At 39.9% G+C, this 25,803-nt stretch overlaps 1 protein-coding gene across 1 annotated transcript in view; it reads right to left on the reverse strand.

Annotated features, from left to right (window-relative positions):
* The window catches only part of TMEM260 (transmembrane protein 260), a 70,516-nt gene extending 54,024 nt beyond the window's left edge, over nt 1–16,492 (reverse strand). The window contains 4 exon segments of the mRNA XM_040226376.1: nt 5,637–5,788; nt 6,519–6,550; nt 16,332–16,452; nt 16,454–16,492. Of these exon segments, the coding sequence (XP_040082310.1) occupies nt 5,637–5,788; nt 6,519–6,550; nt 16,332–16,452; nt 16,454–16,492 (344 nt within the window).
* Nucleotides 16,493–25,803: the final 9,311 nt, after the last annotated feature.

Genomic DNA, 25,803 nt, shown 5'->3' on the forward strand with positions numbered 1-25,803 from the left:
TTTTAAACTGAAAGCTTAGAAGTTTTAAAATGTTAAGATTCTAAAGGTAAATGAAGTAAACTTAAAAGATCCAAATAACTAAGATTAACAGAATGGGGATATTCAACTATTTTCACTAGAAACACTAACCAACTTACTAAACAATAGAGATTTAATACAAAGTTGTCTTATTATGCAAAGTTATAAAGTATATAGTAATATTTCAATTTGTTGAGTGTTTTCTACTTTTTATGGCTTTGAAAAGCAGGAAATCTATGAGTTATGATTTATCATTTTATTTGCAGCTTTAAGAAATGTATACATTTATTATTATAGCCATAATGACAGATGACTAGTTCCAGTGGCAAAAATCTCGGCAGGAAACAGATTTAGTAATCTAAATGTTTTATAAGTTTTTGTAATTGGGGAAACTTTTCATAATCTGACATTTGTTAAAACCACTTATTAGAAATTATGCAGCACAGTAGCTGTGGAAATATGAGCTAGCTTCACAATTATAAAGTCAGCCTATGTAGCCCTTTCCTATTGTATATAGTGGCATAAACCCCACGGCGGCCTATCAGCTAACTGGCAGGCAGGGGGCTGCTCTATTCAAAGTGAGAGATACAAGCTGCAGGGCAAAAACCTGGCAGCTCCCATCTGACCCCACAATCCCCTACTGGTGACAGCTCCAAGCTCCATGGCAAATTAGGCCTTCTCATATTACAATTGGAGAAGACAGATTCCATTAGCAGTATCTGAAATTGAGTGGAGAGCTGCACTGTTATCAGACTTGACTCATAAGCACTGCTATTAATCAGAGCTATGATAGCATTTATATATTTCAAGCTATCTGCTGCCGCTGTGATATTCTGCTACAAAGGGTTGATGGGACTTAGGAAAGTGAACAATAGAGCTTTCTGGGAAAAGCAGAGTAAATCAAGAAAGTCTATGACTTCCGCACATTCTGAAGGGATTGTGGTTTACATAAATTTTCTCCCAATTGGAGATTGAGCTCTTCCTCATCTTACACATGGGATTTAGTTGTCACTCAATGGTAACAGCTGTGAAAAGGTGAAGCGGCCCACCGCTCAGAATATTGCCTTTGCTTTTAAAGCAATTAACCCATGAACAGGAGGATACCTGGTGATATCAAAGGGATTAGGCCAGGCAGTGCATTATTAACATTTCCTTGAACTAATTCTAACTCTGACTAGCTGTCAGAAAAGACTCTACAGTCTTAAAAAAGAGTTTTTGCCCTGCTTTTTTCCCTTCAAAATGAAGTGCTGCTATTTGAGCCTAATATGGCCCTCTACTTATAAGAAAATGCAAATGAACCAAGCTCTTAATATGCTTAGCCAGTCTGAGTCAATGCAATTTTAATACAAGTATGAGAGAAATATATGATCAATTAACCAGGGATCAAGACAGATATTCTCCTGAATGGAAATTAATGCTCCAGTACTTTCCATTCTTCTTCAACTACAAAAACTTGGCGACTATTTGTTACTTATGCATAGTTACCTCTGAAATTAGGAAGAGCTTCACATTATTCTCTATGGCAATAATCTAAAATACTCTTTGAGCTGGAAAATCCAAATGTCTCTTAAGCAGGAGATTCTACATACTCTAAGGTATGGCATTTTAATTTTCAGTTCTTTATTGAATGGAATCTTAGCTGAAACCCTAAGAATAGCAGACACAGTGCTCAGAATCAAGTGTTCCTATTCCAAAAGTTTAACCAAATTAATTTTTAGTAGTGGCAGAATGTTTAGAAATGTTTACATAACTTATAAAAAAATAAAATATTGCATAAACAAAATACTGGCACAAAACAATCTACCAGGAGATATTTAAATATCACTGAAATTGGCTGTAAGTACTTTGTAGTAAGCAGGCACTTTCAAGATACCTTTAATTGTAATTAATATTCACATATTCTAGGGAACCTGCTTGATATTAAGAGATCTGATTTCTTACTGTAAAACCTTAATGGAGTTATAAAGTTTTTTAATGCAAGCTTCCTAAAACAATGCCTTTTAGGAAAAAAAAAATATTAAAAAAATATTTTATTTAAGAGTAACTTTGCCTTTCTCTAAAATAAGCTCTGAATTTGATTATAAAAACTAAAAAAATTTTACTTTCAATTCAAATGAGTGCACAACAAATGTTGCTGAATGAGTTCTGCTACAGTTCCATTTGGCCCATACTAGTTTGAAAAGGATATGCTGACTCTCAAGCCTGTTGAGAACATATTGCCTGCCCTGGAACTTATCAAAAAAATAGGACACTAGAGATGCTTTCATCTGAGATCATAAGCAATTTAAATCTTCCCTCAAGTAAAGGACTGTTATATGATACTATCAACAGAGTCCATTCTCTGCCAGTGATACCAGAACATATACAATGGAAGCATGTTGATATTAATGACAGTGAGTTCAGTACTCCTTCCTTACTAAGTACATGTTGATAAGATCTAGTTTGAGGTTTTTAGAAAATAAGTTTGAAATTCATGTACTAAACAAAGCTAAACAATGTTCGTATTAGTGATTTATAGGACCTATAACTTTTACATTTTTGTATTAATAGGATTTGCAAATTTCAAATATAACACTTTTAAATACCCTTCTGTCATACTAAAAAATCATTTACTTCATTGGCCTTCAAAGAAAAACAAAATCCCAGTTCCTCTAAATCACTTAACTGTAGTACAGAGTCTTAAATGCACAGATGTACACATTAATAAAATGAATACTATTTCCTATAAATGAAATGTATTAGATTAAACTCCTTTAACATAATCATGCTTTAAAATATCCCCAAAGGGGACAATACATAAATAAATACATGCAGAAATAACTGCCCCAATCTTACTATTTTTAATTCAATAAAGTACCGTGACACATACAGCTTTCAATGTACTTTTTTACTCATATTCTTTCTACTTCAGCAAATATAAAAGAATTCTTGACAACCATTAGGAAAGATTGACAAAAAATGCAGTGTTAATGACATCTTATAGGCTTTTAAAAGCAAAAGAAAGATGAAAGAAAAGCAAAAATTACATAGTAATTGGAAACAACGAAGTAACCGGTCTTTCAATCCAAGTCATGTTTACTGGAAAAAATGGAGCTTTTTATATCAACATATTTAAACAGAAATTTGCTTTTGAAATACAATCTTTGTTTAAAAGGTATAGAAGGTCTTTATGTCCACCCCAAGAGCTAAATATAGTGAATGCTCTGTGAACAATTACCTGAAAAAAACCTAAACCTGTTAAAAGAATTAATTTCCTGCACACCAGTCAGCACTAATCCTGCATGTACAGTAATGTCCTCATAAGTGAGGGGGTTAAGAAAGAATACAACTGTCTCCAGGATCAAAACCCCTCAATATTCAACAAGAAAATGGAATGATGACTTGGTCGGTAGATAAATAAAGTAGTGAAATGTCTTCTGAATGAGTTCTGATGAAGGAGTCAACCTGTGAAGGAATACATTTACTGTACGCTAGGACTGGAAAAAAGCCGTCACTGTAATGGCTGCACAAAAACCGCGTCCTGCTGTTGGGTTTATATTCACAGAAGGAAGGTTTTAAAGGTTAAGTTCAGGTCATTTGACAAATGAAATTGTAACAAGCCAGCTGACATTGTATAATGTCTTCTTCCACTCGATCAATAGGCTACTGTTAGCCCTATTACCATAGAGATGGCTTGCTCTTTCCCAAAGGGTGGCCATTGTTTGACAAAACAGATTTGCCACTTGAACTAGGTTGTTCCCAAAGGACGTGTACCTTGTCAATTATTTGTATTCAAAATAATGAAGTATTTTCATATTAAAATTACATGAGAGATAATATTGTTAGGACACATTTCAGAAGAAAGTAACTTTTCCAAAGTACTAGATTACTAAAAATAAGCAAATATCCAGTCTATAAAGAGTTTTTGTTTTAAAACATGTCAGTAAGTATACAAATTTATCATTAAGACCGTATATTAAAATAAAATGGTCACAGGTCTGTGTGCTGATCTAAAACCCATTATAATCAAGCATAATAATTAAAGCTATTTTAAAATGCAGACAACTCAAAGGAAAATTACTGTCCCAAATTATTCGGATTCTGGAAAGATGAAGAATTTATATATGATTTTTGCAGTGGTTTTTATGTGGCAGGGTATCAACAATTAATACAACAAAAAACCAAGGAAAAGTTTTAGAAAACAAATAGCTTTACTTGCTTTAAGAGATAGCTACAGCATTTAAATATGTGTATATGTTGTAGAAATAATCTAAAATACAAATGAACTAGCAAAACAAATATTAGTTTTTTTTAAAAAATGGCTTTGTCTTAAATGTCTTATGAAAATTAGTAATTCATACATTTAATACAGAACTGGTATGTTCTAAATTTCATCCTAGATATTTAAAATAGTTTTTCTCTCAATGAAAATAACGATACAGCCTTAATTATAAAAGACCAGAAGGACCAATTCTAATAATAATTACTCTAATCATTTAGAAAAAGTATTCATAATACTAATTAATCCAAGCAAAAATGTTAAACATTTAATACTTAAAGATATGCTATCACTGAAAACCTGTAAGACTGAAATAAAAACAAATTAAATAATACAGATAAATGTTTAGTCAATGATCAACAATCACAATTTTGAATCTGAAACTTTCCACAAATAGATTTAATGGTAAGTTTTAGCCATAGTTAGTAACCTTTACCTTCTTACAAACAAGCAAAGGAGAATTTAGAAAGAATTTAGTCAAAGGGCAGTAATACGACAAATGTAAATAAAACAGTCTCCAAAAATGACATTTGAAAATTTCTATTCAAATTATACTATATTTACATACAAAATTTTTTGTTTTTATAATAAACTGCAATACTTTTTGAAAGAAGTGTTTTAACTCGGTTTTCCCTTTGCAGAAAGTATAATTTGTAGTTTTGACTATAATCCTTTCAGGCATAGGTTAGACTGAGTTAGTACTGAAAGCGAGAAACAGCAAAGACAAACATAGATTACCAATATCCTAAACTAATGACCTGTTTTTTAAAAAGCAGGGTAGCCTTCCAAACTAGGAAAGCCTTTCATTATGAAGTGGTATCTCATTTGCTTGTTTTCCCTATAGCTATACTGTAACAAAGTGAAACCTGAGTAAAACCACATTCCCAAATTGATTTCCTTAGTTAATAGCCTCATTTCAAAACGTATGCATGTGTGTATTTAAAATACAATATAATTAGGTATTAGCTCTGGACCTGACAGGCAGCTGCCTATCAGCAATACTGTGAGTAATTAAATAATATTTACCATTTACCAAAAGAACTTCATACTGTTAAATTAAACTGGCCCATCTGCATCTTCCTAAAATGACAAACATTATTAATTCTGCCTAAACAAAGAATTGTGATAGTGAACTGGTGACATCTTCTCTCCACTGTATGAAGCAGAACCAACTGTGTAATCATTTGAGGGTCAAACACATATGAAATTACTGTAAATTGAGAAAGTGAAATCACATGAGTGATTAGGAAAACCGTTTAAGCAACAAAAGGTTTTTTTTTTGGTCAGGTATGTACATGGGCCATAAGAAAGCTCCATCTCCAATTAGTCAAAATTAATTTTAACTAATCAACTACTTTACCTGAAAACGGTGAAAAAAAGTAAAGCTGCAGCTGCTGCTCCAAATAAGCCACACAGCAGATTGACTCGGTAGGCAACCGAACCAAAAGGAAATAGTAGAATTGCCAGTTTAGCCACCAGAGTAAACAAAGGGTAGCCAGGAGGGTGGGCAACCTAAGGGAAAATTAGCAACAGTTAGGAGGTTTCCATGTAGTTTTAAAGGAAGAGTCACACTGGCTTTCATTGAAAAGTAGCCCTTTTCCCAGGCAAGTATAAAGATGAAGAGACAATGACTAAATGTTTGAATAGTGGTTTTCTATTGTAATCCTCTTGTGCCAATACAAATAAATATTTTCTTTAGTGGATTTGGCAGCGTCCATCACATGGTGTGTCACCTAGAGAAAGGGTGACATATTTCATTGTCAGTTCTTAAGCAGTTTGTTCTCTGGGTTCACAGTACATTAGGGTCATTTAAAAGGCTATTGAAAAAAGCGGGTTCTGAAATATCGCATTGGTTGGAAAGTTGAAAGACCACACTGCTATCGGATTACCACCATGCTGACAGTCCTAAGGTCTTGCCTAAAGGGATCATACACCATAATAAAGTTTATTAAATAATAAACTTATTAAAACTGTTAACCCGATTTATTTTATTCTCCATAGCTTATACAAAATTTGGGGTGATAATAAGCCAGCTACTGTATATATAGTAAAGGCTTTGCTTTATAATTTAGTTTAATTGGATTTAAAACTTAAAGTAAATTGTCACGTACTGTACTTATAAGTTACTAAAAACTGGGGTTTGAAAATAAATTAATCTACTTTACTCCATGCTTAATTAAACTTTCTTAATTCCTAAAACTGTTAATGAGAGCATTGATTAAACAATAAAACTAATACTTACTCCAAGCTCATGTGCGGCTGTGATCAGTTCCCCTGTGAAAAAATAATGTAAAACCAATAATTACTATTAGAAAATGACACTCCTCCAAAGTTTTCAAAATCCAAATGCTTGCATTGGGGTTTTGCATTAATTTGACTGGATAAAACTGTAAATCTGTAGAGATTTAACAGCATGAAATAGTCTCAGAGTATTTTCTCCCTTAGGTCTCATTGAACAAACTATCTTTGACAGTTTTTAATAACTGGTCAGTGGAAATATAGGTAAATTCTAGTTTCTAAAAATGCTTATCTTAAACAAGCTCCTACTATAGGAGGGAATAATATTCAATATCTTGCAATAACCTATAATGAAGACTATGTAATATGTATAACTGAATTACTTTTCTGTACACCAGAAACTAACACAACATTGTAAATCAAGTATATTTCAATTTTTAAGAAAAGCTTACTTTCCGTCCTGAAGGTTGTTTACACTTGCAAATATATAAAAACTCTTACAGAGCATTAGTGTAAAATGCTATGTTATCCCTCAAGAATTTAGTGCAAAACTGCCTGTAAAAATGCAACCTTATATATAATATGTGCAGAAGCTGGATTTGGACAGTCTATAAAATGTGCCTTTCCGCCCTAAGCTGGCATTTAGATACCTTCTCTACATTAATTACATTGGATATTTTTAAACAATTGCCAAATGCTTATTAACTGCAGGTTATTTTGGCAAGCTTTGATTACCACAGCACATTTTTTTTTCAAACCATTAAATCACCATGTTATTTACATAGTTCTTTGTAATTCCTCAGCATTAGCAATTACTTCTAAAATTATGATGTAGTAATTCAGTGCCTATTTGATAGTCCTTTTAGTATCCAGGGACTATTTCTGACTCATTCCTATATACATAATACTGTACAGTTTAAGAAATCAATCAGTATCAACTGATTTATGAAAGTTAAAAATTATCTATTGGAAAATATATTAATGTCTTATTTTCTATCCTTCAATGGCTATCAATTTCCTTCATTTCTAGAACCCTGATCATATTTTAGACCTTTTCTCTTGTCCTGGGCTATGGCAGTAGCTCTTGACCAATATTCTATTTCAATTCATCTTCCTACTGAAATCACTAATTACTGCCAGCCCCCCACCCCCCCCAGAGGTCAGATTGTTTTCTTAGTCTAAAATTTCTCAATGGCTGGTCTCTGCCCACTGAATGAAGTTGATTTCTCATCGTGACACTTAAGCCCTCTACGGCTTCTGGTTCCTTTCCCAAGGCTTATGTCCATGAAACTTAGGCTCACCTCTGTCAGATCAGACTCCCCACTGTTACTCTGAAATGGTCCTCTTTTGCACCTCTCATCACTCACTTTCTCACCCAGCATTCGCTCCTAAATCCTCCAAGACCTGGTTCAACTGTTACCTTCTCAGTGACACCTTCCCTTACACATACGCCTCCCCAGCTTCACCTATCAGGATTAACCACTTCTGCCTCCTTCATAGAACCTGCCTGAACCTATTTAGCACTTCTTTAGATTGCTTTCTATTCTGGTTAGTTGTTTTCATTTTCTTTTCCACTAAGTTAATCCATTTCAGGGTTCTTTCAAGAAGACATCGGCACCTCTCCCTCCTTGTGCCACCCAGAAGAGTCCCGCACATAGAAGATGACAAAAAGACCTATCATGCTGTCATCCTTGTTACTCAGACATCCCCATCAGGTGGGATAATCGCTCACTGCAGAGAAGCCCCACAAGGGCATGAAAGACAGATACTACTTACTTAAGTCACTTACTTAAGGACATCTTTGAAGTCTTCCAGAAAAATTCAAGAACATCTTAGAAGACAAAAGCCCTTTTTGTATCTTACACAAACCGTTCATGGTTTTAAAATAACTTTCCCTTGGTAGAAACTGTTACCAAAACTGTATTTATCATTTTATACTCTAGAATGGGTTTGCTCTTATGTCTTCAGTCCCAAAAGGTTTTAATTAATTTCTGATTCTTACATTTCTGTAGGTGCAATGAAGCACAGTTCAGTTCAGATTTTCAAGGTCGCTATTCATTCTCCTCAAATAAAAATGTATTTAGAATTACATTTAACATTAAGAAAAATGCCCTATTTTCTCTTCTTTTTACCATTGAAAAGTCAATTTACTGTTATTCTTTGTGGGAGTTGGTAGAAAGATGAATCTTGAATGTTACAAACCTCCATCACCAACTCTTTTCGTATGTAAATTAAAATCTAAATAGAAAAGATGCTAGTATTCAAAGTCTATTATGTACCCTTGATAAAAAGCTAAAGAGAAGCACTACTCTTAAAATTGAACATGATAAAAAGAGAAACAGTTAAAAAAAAAAAAGCCTTCTGGCACCTTGCTTTCCCTCAATCAACCCTTTACACTAGGGTTGGATGGCTCAGTGGTAAAGTGTCCACCTACAATGCAGGAGATGTGGGTTTGATCCCTGGACCAAGATCCCCTGGAGAAGAAAATGGCAACTCACTTCAGTATTCTTGCCTGGGAAATCCCATGGACAGAGGAGCCTGGCAGGCTATAGTCCATGGGGTCCAAAAGAGTTGGGCAACCTGAATCAGAATTACCTGGATGCCTTTTAAAAATGAAGATTCCTTGACCATAACCCAAATCTACTTACACGACACCCTCTGGAATCAGGGCCCATGTTTTCCAGGCAATTCTTAAGTATTCAATATATTCAAGCTTGAGAACCACAGCTTTGTCTGGGACACAAATGTGTGGCAAACTCAGAGTAGTTAGTAGATGCTTCACCTTTACATAACCCAGATCCCTCTATATGTTAAAAATATATAAATACACATATAAGCCAAATATTTTTCCCAAGAATAACAAACACCAGTGAAGGCTAGATTCCCAACCTTTCCTCTAAATGACCAGGAATGCTTTTGCCCATAAATCAACATTGTGTATCAAGTGGTACAAAAAGTAGTTTTGGCTAGGCCACACAATGTGATGGATTCATGAAGTATAATTTAAGACTTATCAGGAAGAAGAGTATATACTTTATGTTGGTCTTGAGATGCATTCTGTTTATTGGTTAAAAAAAATTCATAAACATGAAATTCAAAGAGAACAGTACATTAAACATATAAGCAAAATTATCAAAGATGTGATTATACAAATTTTACTGGCAACACTGGAAAAGTTTATTCAGCATTCTCAAAAAATGAACATAAAAATAGTAGAAGCAACTACTATCCAGCGTCAAATTAAACAAATCAGAATACCTAAAAAATCTGATAACTCTAAGTGAATAGATAACTTTATTCTTTTGGGGGGAAAAAAACACATTATTAACGAAAACAAAGCAACAATTGTAATGGTGTGGGGCAGGCGCCAGATATAGTAGCCCTGCTCAGCTACTGGTCACCACCACAGTGGACCCTCCCCCTCTTCTGTATAAAAGGAACCCAAATTCAGGTTTTTTTTTTTTGTGTGTGTGTGTATAAACTTTTTATTTTGTATTGGGGTGGTGGTGGTATATCCCTCATAATCAACAAAAGAGTATGAAATTGTACTTATACAGTACTTGGGTGTAAACTCAAAAATGACAGAATGATTTCAGTTCATTTCCAAGCAAGCCATTCAACATCACAGTAATCCAAGTCTATGCCTCTACCACGGATGCCAAAGAAGCTTATCAGCTCTATGAAGACATAGAAGATCTCCTAAAACTAACACCGAAAAAAGATGTTCTATTCATCACTGGAGAATAGAATGCAAAAGTAGAAAGTCAAGATATATCTGGAGTAACAGTCAAGTTTGGCCTTAGAAAACAAAATGAATCAGGGCAAAAGCTAACTGAATTCTGCCAAGAGAACGTACTAGTCATAGCATATACCCTTTCTCAACAAATCAAGAGACTACTTTACACATGGACATCACCAAATGGTCAATACTGAAATCAAATTGATTACATTCTTTGTAGTCAAAGATGGAGAAGCTGTATACAGTTAGCAAAAATAAGACCTGGAGCTGACTGTGGCTCAGATCATCAGCTTCTCATAGAAAATTCACTGGTGGCTCAGATGGTAAAGAATCCTCCTGCAATGTGGGAGACCTGGGTTCAATCCCTGGATTGGGAAGATCCTCTGGAGGAGGGCATGGCAACCCACTCCAGTATTCTTGCCTGGAGAATCCCCACGGACAGAGTCCACAGGGTTGCCAAGAGTCAGACACAACTGAGCGACTAAGCACAGCACAAAGAAAACCGGGAAAAACATTAGGCCAGTCAGGTATGACTTAAATCAAATCCCGTATGAATTCGCAGTAGAGACGAATAGATTCAAGGGGCTAGATCTAGCTAACAAGAGTGCCTGAAGAACTAAGGACAGAAGTCCACATATTGTATAGGAGGTGGCGAACAAAACCATTCCAAAGAAAAAGAAAAGCAAGAAGGCAAAGTGGTATCTGAGGAGACTTTACTAATAGTGGAAGAAGGAAGAGAAGCGGAAAGCAAGGGAGAGGGAAAAGTACATCCAATTAAATGCAGAGTTCCAAAGAATAGCTAGAAGAGACAAGAAGACCTTCAATGAACAGTGCTTAATAATAGAAGAAAACAGCAAAAGGGGAAAGACTAGATATCTCTTTAGGAAAATTGGAAACATCAAGGGAGTATTACACCCAAAGAAGGGCACAATAAAGGATAAAAACGGTAGAGACCTAATAGACCCTGAAGAGCCCAAGAAGAGATGGGAAGAATACATGGAAGAACTGTATAAAAAAGATCTTAACAAACTGGATTACTATAATGGTGTGGTTAGTCACCCAGAGCCAGACATTCTGCAGTGCAAAGTCAAGAGGGCCTTAAGAAGCACTGCTGCTAATAAAGCTAGTGGATGTGACGAAACTCCAGCGAACTATTCAAATCCGTAAAGGATGATGCCATCAGGTTTTGCATTCATTATGTCAGCAATTTGTCACCATGCTTACTTAACTTATATGCAGAGTACATCATGCAAAATGCTGGGCTAGATGAAGCACAAGCTGGAATCAAGATTGCCAGGAGAAATATCAATAACCTCAGATATGCAGATGACACCACCCTTATGGCAGAAAGTGAAGAACTTAAAAGCCTCTTGATGAAGGTGAAAGAGGAGTGTGAAAAAGCTGGCTTAAAACTCAACATTCAAAAAAGTGAAGATCATGGCATCCGGTCCCATCATTTCATGGCAAATAGATGGGGAAGCAATGGAAACAGTGAGACTTTATTTTCTTGGGCTCCAAAATCACTGCAGATGTTGACTGCAGCCATGAAATTAAAGGACACTTGCTCCTTGGAAGAAAAGCTATGACAAGCCTAGATAGCATATTAAAAAGCAGAGATATCACTTTGGCAACAAAGGTCCATCTAGTCAAAGCTATGGTTTTTCCAGTAGTCACGTATGGATGTGAGGGTTGGACCATAAAGAAAGCTGAGCACTGAAGAATTGATGCTTTTGATTTGTGGTGTTGGAGAAGACTCTTGACAGTCCCTTAGACTGGAAGGAGATCAAACCAGTCAATCCTAAAGGAAATCAGTCCTGAATATTCATTGGTAGGACTGATGCTGAAGCTGCAACTCCAATACTTTGGCCACCTGATGCGAAGGGCTGACTCGTCAGAAAAGACCCCGATGCTGGGAAAGACTGAAGGCAGGAGAAGGGGATGACAGAGGATGAGATGGTTGGATGGCATCACCGACTCAATGGACATGAGTTTGAGCAAGTCTCGGAAGATGAGGAAGGACAGGAAAACCTAGCATGCAGCAGTCCATGGGGTCCCAAAGAGTCAGACATGATTGAGCAACTAAACAACGTCAGCAAATCTGGAAGATCCAGCAGTAGCCACAGGACTAGAAAAGGTCAGTTCTCATCCCAATTCCCAAGAAGGGTGGTACAAAAAATGTGCTAACCATTGGACAATTGTGCTGATCTCTCATACTAATAAGGCTATGCTTAAAATCCTGCATGCTAGGCTTCAGCATTATGTGAACCAAGAACTTCCAGATGTCCAAACTGGGTTTAGAAAAGGAAGAGGAACTGAAGATCAAATTGCTAACCTTAACTGGATTATAGAGCAAGTAAGGGAATTTCAGAAAAACATCTGTTTCATCAACTACACCAAAGCCTTTGACTGTATGGATCATGACAAACTGTGGAAAGCTCTTAGATGGGAATACCAGACCATCTCACCTGTCTCCTGAGAAACCTGAATGTGGGTCAAAAAGCAACAGTTGGAATCCTATATGGAACAACTGATTGGTTCAAGATCAAGAAAGGAGTACACAGGGCTGTCTGCTGTCACCCTGTTTGTTTAACCGACATGCTGAGCACATCAGGAGAAATGCCAGGCTGGATGGGTTATAAGCTGCAATCAAGATAGGTGGGAGAAACATCAACAGTCTCAGATATGCAGATGATACCACTCTAATGGCAGAAAGTGAAGAGGAACTAAAGAGCCTCTTGATGAGGGTAAAGGAGGAGAGTGAAAGAGCCAGCTTAAGACTAAATAATAAAAAACCTAAGATCATGGTATCTGCCCAACACTGCATGGCAAATAGAAGGGGAAATGGTGGAAATAGTGACAGATTTTCTCTTCTTGGGCTCCAAAATCACTGCAGATGGTGACTGCAGCCATGAAATCAGAGGACAATTGCTTCTTGACAGTTAAGCGATGACAGACAGTGTGTTGAAAAGCAGAGACATTACTCTGCTGACAAAGGTCCGTACAGTCAAGGTTATGGTCTTCCCAGTGGTCAGGTACAGTTGTTGAGAGCTGGACTGTAAAGAGGGCAGAACGCCAAAGAATTGATGCCTTCAAACTGTGGTGCTAGAGAGGACTCCTGAAAGTCCCTTGGACATGAGATCAAACCAATCTTAAGCAAGATCAACCCTGAATATTCTCTGGAAGGACTGATGCTGAAGCTCCAGTATTTTGGTCATCTGATGTGAACAGATGACTCACTGGAAAAGTCCCTGATGCTGGGAAAGATTGAGGGTAGAAGAGGAAGTCAGAGGATGAGATGGCTGGACAGCATCACTGATGCAATGAACAGGAACTTGGGCAAACTCAGGGAGATGGTAAGGGACAGGGAGGCCTGGCATGCTGCAGTCCATGGGTGTAAAGTCAGACATGACTAGGTGACTGAACAACAACAACCTTTTTATTTTGTATTGGGATGGTGGTGGTTTAGTTGCTAAGACGTGTCCTACTCTTTTGTGACGCCGTGGACTGTGTAGTCTGCCAGGCTCCTCTGTTCATAGATTTCCCAGGCAGTACTAGAGTGGGTTGCCATTTGTTTCTCCAGGGGATCTTCCCAATTCAGGGGTCAAACCCTTATCTCCTGCATCTGCAGGTGGATTCTTTACAGCTGAGCTGCCAGGGAAACCTGGTATAGTGGGTATAGTGGATTAACAATGTTGTGATAGTTTCAGGTGAACAGCAAAGGGACTCCGCCATATGTATACATGTATTCATTCTCCCCCAAACTCCCCTCCCATTCAGGCTGCCACATAACATTGAGCAGAGTTCCATGTGCTATACAGTAGGGTTTTGTTGGTTATCCATTTTAAATACAGCAGTGTGTACTTGTCCATCCCAGACTCCTTATCTATCCATTCCCCCTGGCAAACCGATAAGTTCCTTCTCTAAGCTTGTGAGTCTGTTTCTGTTTTCTAAGTAAGTTCATTTGTATCATTTCTTTTTAGAGTCCACATATAAGGGATGTCATGTAATATTTCTCCTCTGTCTAACTTACGACGATCTCTAGGTCCACCCATGTTGTTGCAAATGGCATTACTTCATTTTTTAATGACTGAGTAATATTCCATTGTATATGTACCAAGGTTTTTTTTTTTTTTTTGAGATGCTAGTCCGTCATCTTTTCAGTCTGCTAGCTTTACAGTTAAAGTAGTTATTCCTTGCTCCAACAACTGTTTTCCCGATTTACTGGCCTGCTGTGCAGAGAGCAAAATGAACTTGAGCTTGGTAACACAATCTTAAATTTTAAATAGACTTCATCACTAAATACATGATGATAGATTTAAAAGAATTTAGAGCATAGGCTAGTTAAGAGAGGATGCTCTAAATATAATCTACTTGGGTTTTTTCCTCTTGACTGCCTCTATCTTCTACTTGTATGATTCTGGACAGAGCTTAATCCTAGTTTTGTCATCTATAAAATAAATGAGTACCTACCTTACAGGGTAGCAGCTAGGAGAATTAAAATGGCAATTTATGTAAAGCACTTTGAACAGTGCCTGGCACACAGTAAGTGCTCAACAAGTGTTATTATTATTCATTCTAATCTCATCCTTCAGGCTCAAACAACCATAGTCAAGAAATATCAATGCTTTTTTTCAAAGGTACAGAACTATTCAACCTGTAAGTAATACTCTCCAATATCAAAGCTCTCACAACTATACAGTTATTTCTATTATTTCATATAAAACTTGAAAATAACTCCATTCCCCACTATACTAATGAAACACTGCTCCTATTCAATAGGATTTGAAAGAAAAAATAAAGGTAACGATGTGTAAAAGGAACATCAGGGATCTTTAATGTGGTAGGCAGCCTTGAAGACGACCTCTAAAACTCCAAAATTCCAGTATTCTCACTGGATAACCCTCTGCCGCTGAGTATGGGCTGGACATACTGACTCACTTCCAAGAATAAAACAGGGCAGTGGTCTGCCACTGCCAAGACTGGGTTACAAAATGACAGAGCTGTAGGTAGTGGCACCATCTCTCTCTCTATGTGAAACCCCCACATCAAAGAGCTGGATGAGGTTTAGAATTTAACCCTTGTTAGGTTGAACCTTTGAGTTGACTGCACCCCAGCCCACACCAGGACAACGAACTTGTTATGGATAAGAGCACCCACTTAAACTGCACCCAGATTCCTGATCAAGAGAACACGTGAGAGAATAACCGTTTGTTGTTTTAAGCCACTCAATTTCGGGGTATTCTGTTATGCAGCAACTAAGGTGTTCAGTGTTTTTCAGTCTGTGGATTCACTACCCCAAGTTTCAGCACCATTCTGACAAAATTACTGATCACTATTAGGCAGTATTAGATGATCAGTTTGACAACAAAACAAAACCTGCATCTGCCTCTCATCCCAAATACGCAACGATTATTCATGTTAAATAGCCCCCGAGTCATGCTTTTCAATAGAAGCAGCTTCAAGCCGTAACTGGTTTCCACTATTTTAAGTGTTCTCCCGCAAATAGTCTGCAAGGCTGGTTGCTTTTCAACGTTCAGATTTCAACTAAAATATCACCTTCTTAGAGGCCTTTCCGGACTAGCCATCCGGATAGAGCCACTGCTTACCCCACTATCAATCACATTTTCCTCTTACTGTCTCCAATAACTTCTCCTCCCAATACGTTGTGTTTATTCAATAGTTTGTGTATTGTCTCTGCCCGCACTACAACACTCTCCATGAAACTTGTTCGCGGCTCCTGTCCTCCCTTTTGTCTGGCACACGACAAAGACTCTGTAAGTAACACTGGTATCTGTGGACGAAAAAGGAATGTAAAGCTAGGAAGATGATCTGGAGAAGTGGAGCGGCCAGGTAAGTCCCATCAGGCGAAAGCAACCAGCCCCGTCTCGAAAGGCTGAAAACTACAAGAGACCAGAACTACAGGAAAATTACAGAAATGAAAACACACAAACTGGTTTTGAAACGCACAACCCTGCGGGGGGCCCCGGCGGGAGGATGGAGTGGGCGAACTGACCAGACCTCGTGGGAACGGTGAGGATCAGGGAGGGGGCAGGAGGGACGACCTTGAGAGTACATTACCCGAGTCGCCCCCCGGCAGCGAGGGGGGCAGCGTGAGGGTGAACACGGCGGCCACAGCGGCGAACACGGCGACGCCGCCACAGAGGCCCCCAGCGCGCCGCGCCCCCGCTCGGGCTGCCTGCGCCCCCAGTCGGGCCCCCGCCGTCGCCATGGAGACCCATGGGCCAGAGGGGACCAAGGAAGGAGGACGCGGCGGGCCCCAGAAGTCGGGGCGCCGGGAGCCCACAGGGCGGGAGACGAGCTCGGCACTAGGCGGCCGCGGCAGCTTCCGGGTCGGGCCGGACCGCACCTTTCTGCGCCGGCGCGGGGGTAGAAAATGCGGGGTCTCGCGGGAGCCGGGCCCGGGCAGCCGTCAGAGTGCCGGGGTTTACAGAATTACGGTGTGCTTTCCGCTAGCGCATCAGAGGGGACAGCCTTCTGTTAACAGCCTGGGCCGCGTCGCTATGGCCTCCCCCACTTCCTGGCCACTTGGTCGGGTCTGACAGAGACGGGAGCCGGGTCGCCGAGCGGGCCGAAGGAAGGGTAGCGACTTCCCCCTGAGGTGTGGGGTGGAACTGCACGAGGGGCCCCAGCCCGCCAGCCCGCTGTGTGCGCCTAGTAAGTCAACATACACTAAATCACATGTTTACTGCGAGTAAATATATGCCCGTGTGCTAATTGTTAAATCGCCGAGTTATTTTCAGAGAGATGAAAGAAAGCTAATTGGTCTTTTTTTTTCTTTCTTTCTTTCTTATAGCATGAGGAAAACTTGGGAGATGAGTTGAAAAACTTGAGTTTCTGAGGTAGTACAAATAATTTATATCATGATAAAATTGTCTCCTACATTGATGAGGAGTGTTTCTGTGAAGCTTTGACCACGCAGTGGAAAATGAAATGAAGTCACTGCATTTTCCAGTTGGCTGCAATACCAAAAAGAATGGGGACTCTTGCACCAGCACAGAGAATTGTTCTTGGTAAGGTCTTTAAGCTTACTTTATATAGTATTGTAACAACTGTTCTGGAGTGGGAGGGGAGGTGGGATATCTCCCTGGAACGCATCTCAAAAGGCACTGAAGATCAGTGATGGTCTAAAACGTGTTGTAAGCAAGCTGACAGTAACATAGAGTCTCGAACGTAGAGTGACTTAACACACCTGTGTAGACCAGCAGCCATGGCGCCAGCCTTACCTTGGTCTTCCTCAGGTACTCCATAAGGTTTTCTCTGCAGGGTTGCGAGTCCCTGGAGAGCCAGTAGGAAGCCTCTAAAATGCTCCCCATAATCTGACTCCCTGTACTCACTCCATAATGTAAATCCTTTCCCCTTGAGTGTGGGCAGAACCTAGTGACTCACTTCTAGCAATAGAATAAGACAAAAATGATGGAGGTCACTTTGGAGATGAGGTTATAAAAGACTGACTTTTCATCTTTCTTGCACTCCCCACCACGGGCACTACCTTGCTGCCCTCCCACTTGTTCACTCTGATGAAGCCACTTAACCAGGTTGTGAGCTGTCTTATGGAGCCATCCACATGGCAGGGAACTGAGCATCACCCCTGGCCAGACAGCCCACACAGAGCTGAGGCCCTCAGTCCAACAACCTGTGAGGAATTGAATCCTGCTAATCCCTCCTGAGGGAGCTAGGAAGCCCATCCTGCCCCATGGGATCCTTGAAGTAATGACTTGCCTCCGCCAAGGCCTTGATTGCAGCCTGCGAGAGACCCAGCTAAGTCTCACACAGATTGCTGTCCTGCAAAAACTGTGAGATAATAAATGCTGTTGTCCACTAAGTTTGGGGATACTTTGTTGTTCAGTAATAGGTTACTAAGACAGCCTTCCTTTCATTTCTTTTTTTTTTTTTGCTTTCTTTATTCTTCTGCACTGCATCTTTGTTGCTGCACAGGCTTTTTTTAGTGGCCAGAAGCAAGGGCTACTGTTTTGTTGTGGAGCTCAGGCTTCTCCTTGCAGTGGCTTCTCTTGTGGAGCATAAGCTCTGGGGCTCCCTGGCTTCTGTAGTTGCAGCTCAAGTGCTCAGTAGTTGCAGTTCACGGGCCCTAGAACCCGGGCTCAGAAGTTGTGGTGCATGGGTTGAGTTGCTCCAAGGCATGTGGAATCTTCACAGACCAGGGATGTCCCCTGCACTGCAAGGCAGATTCTTTATACCAGGGAAGTACTGTTCCATTTCTTTTCTGCAAGAACATGCTAGTGAGTAATACTGACTGAGCCAAGCATATGCTTCTTTCCCTTTTTTACCCATTTCATCTTTTGCTCATGAGCTTTATAAAAGGATAACTTTTTATCACAGCAAATTCCACAAGAGCATAAGTATTTGCCCATATTTGAGAGGTAGAGCTCAGTGTTGGAATTTGAATTGGGGAATTGTCACATAAGAATGAGATGAATGAATAAGTTCACAGAGGAATAATGTAGGGAGAACAGGTTGAGGTCAGATATTCCCCATCTTCATTTAGGGCATGGCAGGAGAAGAAAAGAGAACAGTGGAAGAGAGGAATGCACCACAGGAAACTAAGGAAGAAACGACATCAGTGATGTTTACCTGGGCAAATTGTTAGAGGAGAAGGATGGTGAGGAGAACCACATCTAGGTTTATGGGGCTTGTTTATCAAGTTGGAGAATCCTGCAAGCAAAAGGATACAAAACTGCAGATACAAAATTAACTATGGGCATTGGAAGGAGCTTATGCTAGTGACAGGCTGTGAAGTTTTTTTAAATTAAAGTATGGTTTTTTTTTCCAATGTTGTGTTAGTTTTAGGCATACAGCAGTTTTTCAGATAAATATATTAGTGTGTATTCTTTTTCAGATTCTTTTCTGTTATATATTGTTACAAGATATTGAATAGAGTTCCCTGTGCTATACAGTAGATCCTTGTTGTTTATTTATTTTATATATAGTAGTGTGTTATGTTAATCCCAAACTCCTAATTTATTCCTCCCTTCCCCTTCCCTTTCGGTAACCATAAGATTCGGGCTGTGAAATATAAGCTTTGTTAGCTTCATGGCTAATCTCTTTTGAGGATGGAGAACAACCAGTTCTCTGTGTATCTGTGTCTGACTGCCTCTCAGTAAGCATGCTGACTCCTCTCCACCCTGAAACTGTTTCTCCTTCAGGTATCAGTGAGAGCACAGTTCTTTGACTTTCCTTTTATCGCTGACCTCTCTGTCCTGGATCACTTCTATCAAGCCTCCACCTAATGAGAGTGCACCAGGCCTTGGTTGTAGACTTTTCTTTCTCTTTCTGCCTTCTTTCCCAAGATAATCTTATTGAGACTTTAAATAGTAACTCTAGGCTGATAAAGGGCTTCCCCAGTGGCCCAGCAGTTAAAGAATCCACCTGCAATGCAGGAGATGTGAGTTGATCCCCGGGTGGGGAAGATTCCCTGCAGAAAGAAATGTCAACTAACTCCAGTATTCTTGTCTGGGAAATCCCATGGACAGAGGATCCTGGCAGGCTCCAGTCCATGGGGTCACAAAAGAGTCAGACATGACTTAGCGATTGAATATCAGTAATCAGGTCCTAACTGTGGTCCTAACTGGTTGACCTGCTTCTTGAGAAACCTATATGCAGGTCAGGAAGCAACAGTTAGAACTGGACATGGAACAACAGACTGGTTCCAAATAGGAAAAGGAGTACGTCAAGGCTGTATATTGTAACCCTGATTATTTAACATATATGCAGAGTACATCATGAGAAACGCTGGGCTGGAAGAAGCACAAGCTGGAATCATGATTGCCAGGAGAAATATCAATAACCTCAGATATGTAGATGACACCACCCTTACAGCCGAAAGTGAAGAGGAACTTAAAAGCCTCTTGATGAAAGTGAAAGAGGAGAGTGAAAAAGTTGGCTTAAAGCTCAACATTCGGAAAACGAAGATCATGGTATCTGGTCCCATCACTTCATGGGAAATAGGTGGGGAAACAGTGGAAACAGTGAGAGACTTTATTTTTCTGGGCTCCACAATCACTGTAGATGGTGACTGCAGCCGTGAAATTAAAAGACACTTACTCCTTGGAAGGAAAGTTATGACCAACCTAGATAGAGCATATTAAAAAGCAGAGCCATTACTTTGCCAACAAAGGTCCGTCTAGTCAAGGCTATGGTTTTTTCCAGTGGTCATGTATGGATGTGAGAGTTGGACTGTGAAGAAGGCTGAGCGCTGAAAAATTGATGCTTTTGAACTGTGGTGTTGGAGAAGACTCTTGAGAGTCCCTTGGACTGCAAGGAGATCCAACCAGTCCATTCTAAAGGAGATCGGTCCTGGGTGTTCATTGGAAGGATTGATGCTAAAGCTGAAACTCCAATACTTTGGCCACCTCATGCGAAGAGTTGACTCATTGGAAAAGACCTTGATGCTGGGAGGGTTTGGGGGCAGAAGGAGAAGGGGACGACAGAGGATGAGATGGCTTGATGGTATCACCGACTTGATGGACATGAGTTTGAGTAAAGTCCGGGAGTTGGTGACAGACAGGGAGGCCTGGCGTGCTGTGATTCATGGGGTCACAAAGAGTCAGACACGACTGAGCGACTGAACTGAACTGATGTTTTGGGCAAATCATGGTCCCAGAGCTCGAATATGTAGTTGTGTGGGTGGTGCGGGTATGTTGGAAGGACTGGATTCATTCTATCAGTGACTTCAGCTGTTGGGTGGTAGGAATCCAAGCAGTGGGAAGAATGATGGGCTCCCAGTGGAGGAGGGACCATAGGACAGAGGAGGAGCAGAGATGTATGTCTGTGACCACAGATTCATAGGAGCACATCATGAAACCCCTCAGCAAGGAGTGGGAAAGTGATGGAAGAGACCAGGGTGAATCTGAAGGAGATTCCTTTAATCAGGGTGAGAAAACAGGCTCGTTAAAGAAAGACCAAGAGTGGCCAGTTTTCTGGGGTAGTCTTTCTTAAACCTGGCTGATCGTCAGAAACATTTGGTAGTGCTTTAAAAAAAATGTAAATTTCTGGGCCCACTCCTGGAGATTTTAATTAGTAATTCCAGGTAGGTCTTGGGTATCTGTACATTTTCAAACCTTCCCAGGTGAACCTGTTGATTAGCTTGGTCTGGGGCCCACTGATCTAAAGTTACAACCTCTCCGTTTACAGATAAGGAAGCAGACTCTAGGGAGGTTAAGCGTCTCACCTGAGCCACACAGCTGGTTGATGGTAGAAGTAGTGGAACTGGGCTTTAATGCAATGTTCTTTCCACAATACTCTACCCTCCTGTCACTATATTGAATGGGTAAAATCCTTCCCGGGGGAAAACTCTGAAATATAAGGTGTTTTGGTATGCAGTTATCAAATAGTATTCATCGTTTTAAACTGCAGGTAACCATAGTTATGCACAATAAAGTCAATGAACAATCTGTCTTCACAACTTCATAGTGTTAGTTCTAACTCCAAGTGGAATGTGAGCGGCTCAGAAGTTGGAACCATATATTTAAAAATTTTTATGTCATCAGTGTCTCCCATGTTAAATAATTGCAATTAGTTTTAAAAAATCAACATATATTCAGTGGTGAAAGCTCTGTAAATGTAGGAAAACATTTATTTTTGTGCAGATCTCAGAGTTCTTTTTTTTTTTCAAATCTGTCAAAACTTTGTTGCTTTTGAAATTACAGCTTATTTGGTAAATAATATAAATGCAAGAAGGAGTAATACTCTTCTTCCTTTTTAAAGACAGTTTTGACAAATGGGATTGAGTAAACCAATCTGTAGATTGAAGAATTCTGAGTTAACAGCGCCGATTTTTCACTTTTGGTAGCATTATGCTACACTCAGTCTGCTTCTCATATCACCTCTCTTTTACAAAGAAGGAAATTGAGGCCCAGAAAGTTTGAGTAAACCTTGATCACACAACCGATGAACTAAGGAGTTTGAGGCCCGTGCTCTCTCCATACACAACATCACACCGCGAAATTTGTGTTCATTTTTCCTGCTCAGGGAGTGCAAGTCACAGGAATACAAGGCTGAGGAACGCTGAGAGCAAGAGAAAAAGCAGGACCTGCCGGGGGCCTTTGCTGTCACACAGAGCATTCTCGTGTGTGTTCTCAGGAGCCAGTGAGGTATTTGAGGGGCTCCTGGCCTCCCTGATAGAATCTCGGGGTCAGGAGTAGGACAGGTAATACCCCTTGAGGTTTAGAGGCCATAGGGGCCGGCTGCCCCAGGCTTCTGGAAGAGGAGTCTGAAGGACCGACTATTCAGTTGCATTGGAAGATGGCTCATTGGTGTCTACATTGATGGGGCTTTGTTTAGAAGCTGGAGAGGCTGCTCATCATATAACTTGGCTTAAAGCTGTACTGATAGAGCAAGTGCACCGCCTTTATTTAGATTCTAATTTTATTTAGGGTGGTTCTTTTTAAAAATATATATATTTTTTTATTTGGCTATGCTGGATCTTAGTTGTGGCATATGGGATCTTCGATTTTCATTGTGGCATGTGTGATCTAGTTCCCTGACCAGAGATCCAACCCAGGGCCCCTGCATTGGCAGCACAGAGTCTTAGCCACTGGATCACCCTGGAAGTCCCTATTTGGGGTGGCTCTGAAAGGGCCTTCTCAAAGAAGTGCCATCTTACTGGCTTCTGTGAGGTTCTTGTAGCGAGCCTTTGCTTGGTAGCATTTATTGCAGGGGAAAGGGGGCCTGAAACCTTCCAAGCTACTTCTCTGTGACTTCATTGTGCTGATGCTGCTGCTGCTGCTAAGTCGCGTCAGTCGTGTCCGACTCTGTGCGACCCCATAGATGGCAGCCCACCAGGCTCCCCCGTCCCTGGGATTCTCCAGGCAAGAACACTGGAGTGGGTTGCTATTTCCTTCTCCAATGCATGAAAGTGAAAAGTGAAAGTGAAGTCGCTCAGTCATGTCCGACTCTTAGCGACCCCAGAGAACTAAAAGAGCATTCATTCACCACCACCTCCCAGCTGAAAAGGGGGCTGGAATACTGTCTATTTCAAATCTGAAGTTCATAGGAAGAAGCATAGGGGTTAAACACCCATGTGGATCTCTCCAGGGGCAAAGGAAGCCTGGTGCACTGGAAGATCTCAGATAGTTCTCTGGGCTGCGATCTCTTTATGGCCGGTCTGCTTTAGGGTGGCCTCCGGAGCAGGACCTGAGATGAGTCTCCATCTGTCCAGGCCGACCCAGCCACATAATGCTGTGAAAGTAGTCCTGAGCTGTCCTCTGGTCAGAAAGGGAGTGTGAGCCCCAGAGTTTGTGGTCACAGAACTCTGGGCTACAAGGACCTTGTTGCAGACTTTGCAGAAGCAATTATACTGATGCCCAAAGAAGGAAGTTGTGTTGGGTCTCAGGCTGTTCAAAGACCCTGAAGCAAGAGGGATCAGTGATGATACAAGGGGGACTAAGGGGCCACTTCCTCTGGGGGAGAAGTTAAGATGAAAGCACCCTGTTCCAATGGGGGAGCTGCAGGGGGAGGAGGTGCTAGAATCACCCTCCAGCATGACCGGCCCCCAGTGGAGACTGAGACTGTGCTCCCATCACCAACGGAGCATCCAGGACTAGGGGAGGGGTCTTCTGCCAGAGACTCAAAGTGTGAATTCTTCCTAAGTCCCCACCACTATGCATCCATGCCCTGGGGCCGTAGTGATGGTTATTTTATAAATCAAAAGAGTTATTGCCTGAAAGCATAGCTTGTAGATGGACAGGGAAATATTTTTACCATTGAATCTAAACAAGGCTAATTCAGATACAAAAAATGAACTCACCCAAAACAGTATGCATTATTATTGAAGGTAAAGTCTCCAGATCCACTCTAATCAACTCCACGAACATAATCCAGCCTTACCAACATACTTAAAAGGACGCTTGTAAAATTAGATGCCAGAGGTTTTTTTTCCTAGGTGGTTCACCCATCTACCTTTCCCACTTCCTAAAGAAAACATTCTGAATCTTACAGCACTAGAGCACACTCTAGTGGTGGTGAGCACAGCAAACACTTCCACACTGTTGAATTTATCCACTGCGAGGGCACACTAGATAAACATTCCTTGTTTGGGCAAAAGGTTATGTAGGCTTGCCTCAAAACAGCTAAGGGAATTGATAGAACATTTACAATGACTCCAAGCCTTCTAATTCTCTAAGAATAGGGCAAGTTCTGTTTTATCCAGTGTTCAATGCCAAAGGCAAACAAATAAGAATTATTCAAAATCGTAAAACAATCTGAAATAACACCTTACCCAGTGAGGTTTTAGGAAAGCTTTTGTTTTTCCTTCTTAAATCCAAGCCACATGCAGACTTTCTCCTTGGAGATTCTGTTTAAAGAAAGGAAAGGAAGCAGATAATAGATATAATACCTAAAACAAACTCCCTTCAGCCATGACAGTGTTATTACAAACTCGAGTGAGTACCATTATTGCAGATAAATAAAAACAATGGACCAGAACCAATTTTACATAAGGAAATATTCAATTTGTTGCAAGCCTTGGTTTAGACTTTTTTCTGATCTGCCAAGTGATGGTTAATATAAATAAGAATGTCTGTCTTTGCTTATAGATAGCATTCTTAGAAAAGAGCTCAAATTCATTTAGCCAAGTAACAATGTTACCATTTTTTATGCGTGTCTCTCAACCAAAAGAAATAGATTCACTAGTTTGAAAGGTAAATTATACTCTTAAAATCAAACAAACACAAACTGGAGGAAAAAATACAGCAACACATATAAAAAAAGAAAAACTTTTTTTAAAAGCCAGAAGCTTTGTGTTCTATTGTGTTTAGACTTAAAATATGGAACTATTTAGAAAGAATTAAAGAGATTATGTTTATTTGATTTCAAGTTATCTCAGCAAGAAACACATTTTTCCTACCTCTTTGGAAGAACAGCAGGTCAAATGACACATTTGTGAGTGCCTGCTTGAAATATTGCAGCCACGCTGCAGGGTCCACCTGACCTGAGCACCATAGATTGAGGGAACAAAGGCTTGTGTTTTAAATGTTCCTTTAAGAGCCTTTCTGGGGAGTGGAGGGAAAGTGGGAAGCTGTCACAGGCCTTGCCTTTTATTTTTATCCTATGACACTAATCAGTTTAATTATATTTCTAACCCATGACTTTAGGATCATAATTAATTTTTCCAAATGCAAACATTATATAGCATAATTCTGCAACTTTGCAAGAATAATACAGTCAGTTTCAAAGTCATCCACATCCTTAAACTCCAAAGAGTTTCCCAATATGTGCACATTCATTCCCTGCTTTGAGTAGGTTTTGCTTGTGAATCTGTTCAGTAGCAAAGGTATGTCTTTTATTCTCAATGCTAAAACAAGGAACAGAATGGGTTTATGAAAGAAGAGATCTGGGATCTGAGAATGTGATTCCCCTTATTACTTGACTAAATGAAAATTGTATCCATGTCAGGATCGGTGGGGCTGCGGTTACCTTATTAAATGGAACAATTTAATAATTGTGTGTCCGAAGATCTGCTAGAGAGGACTTCTCTTGACATTTCGAGAGTTATCATTCAAAACACAGAGCAGAG

This window comes from Oryx dammah, unplaced genomic scaffold (genome assembly GCF_014754425.2).
Source record: "Oryx dammah isolate SB20612 unplaced genomic scaffold, SCBI_Odam_1.1 HiC_scaffold_26, whole genome shotgun sequence".
Lineage (NCBI taxonomy): Eukaryota > Metazoa > Chordata > Mammalia > Artiodactyla > Bovidae > Oryx > Oryx dammah.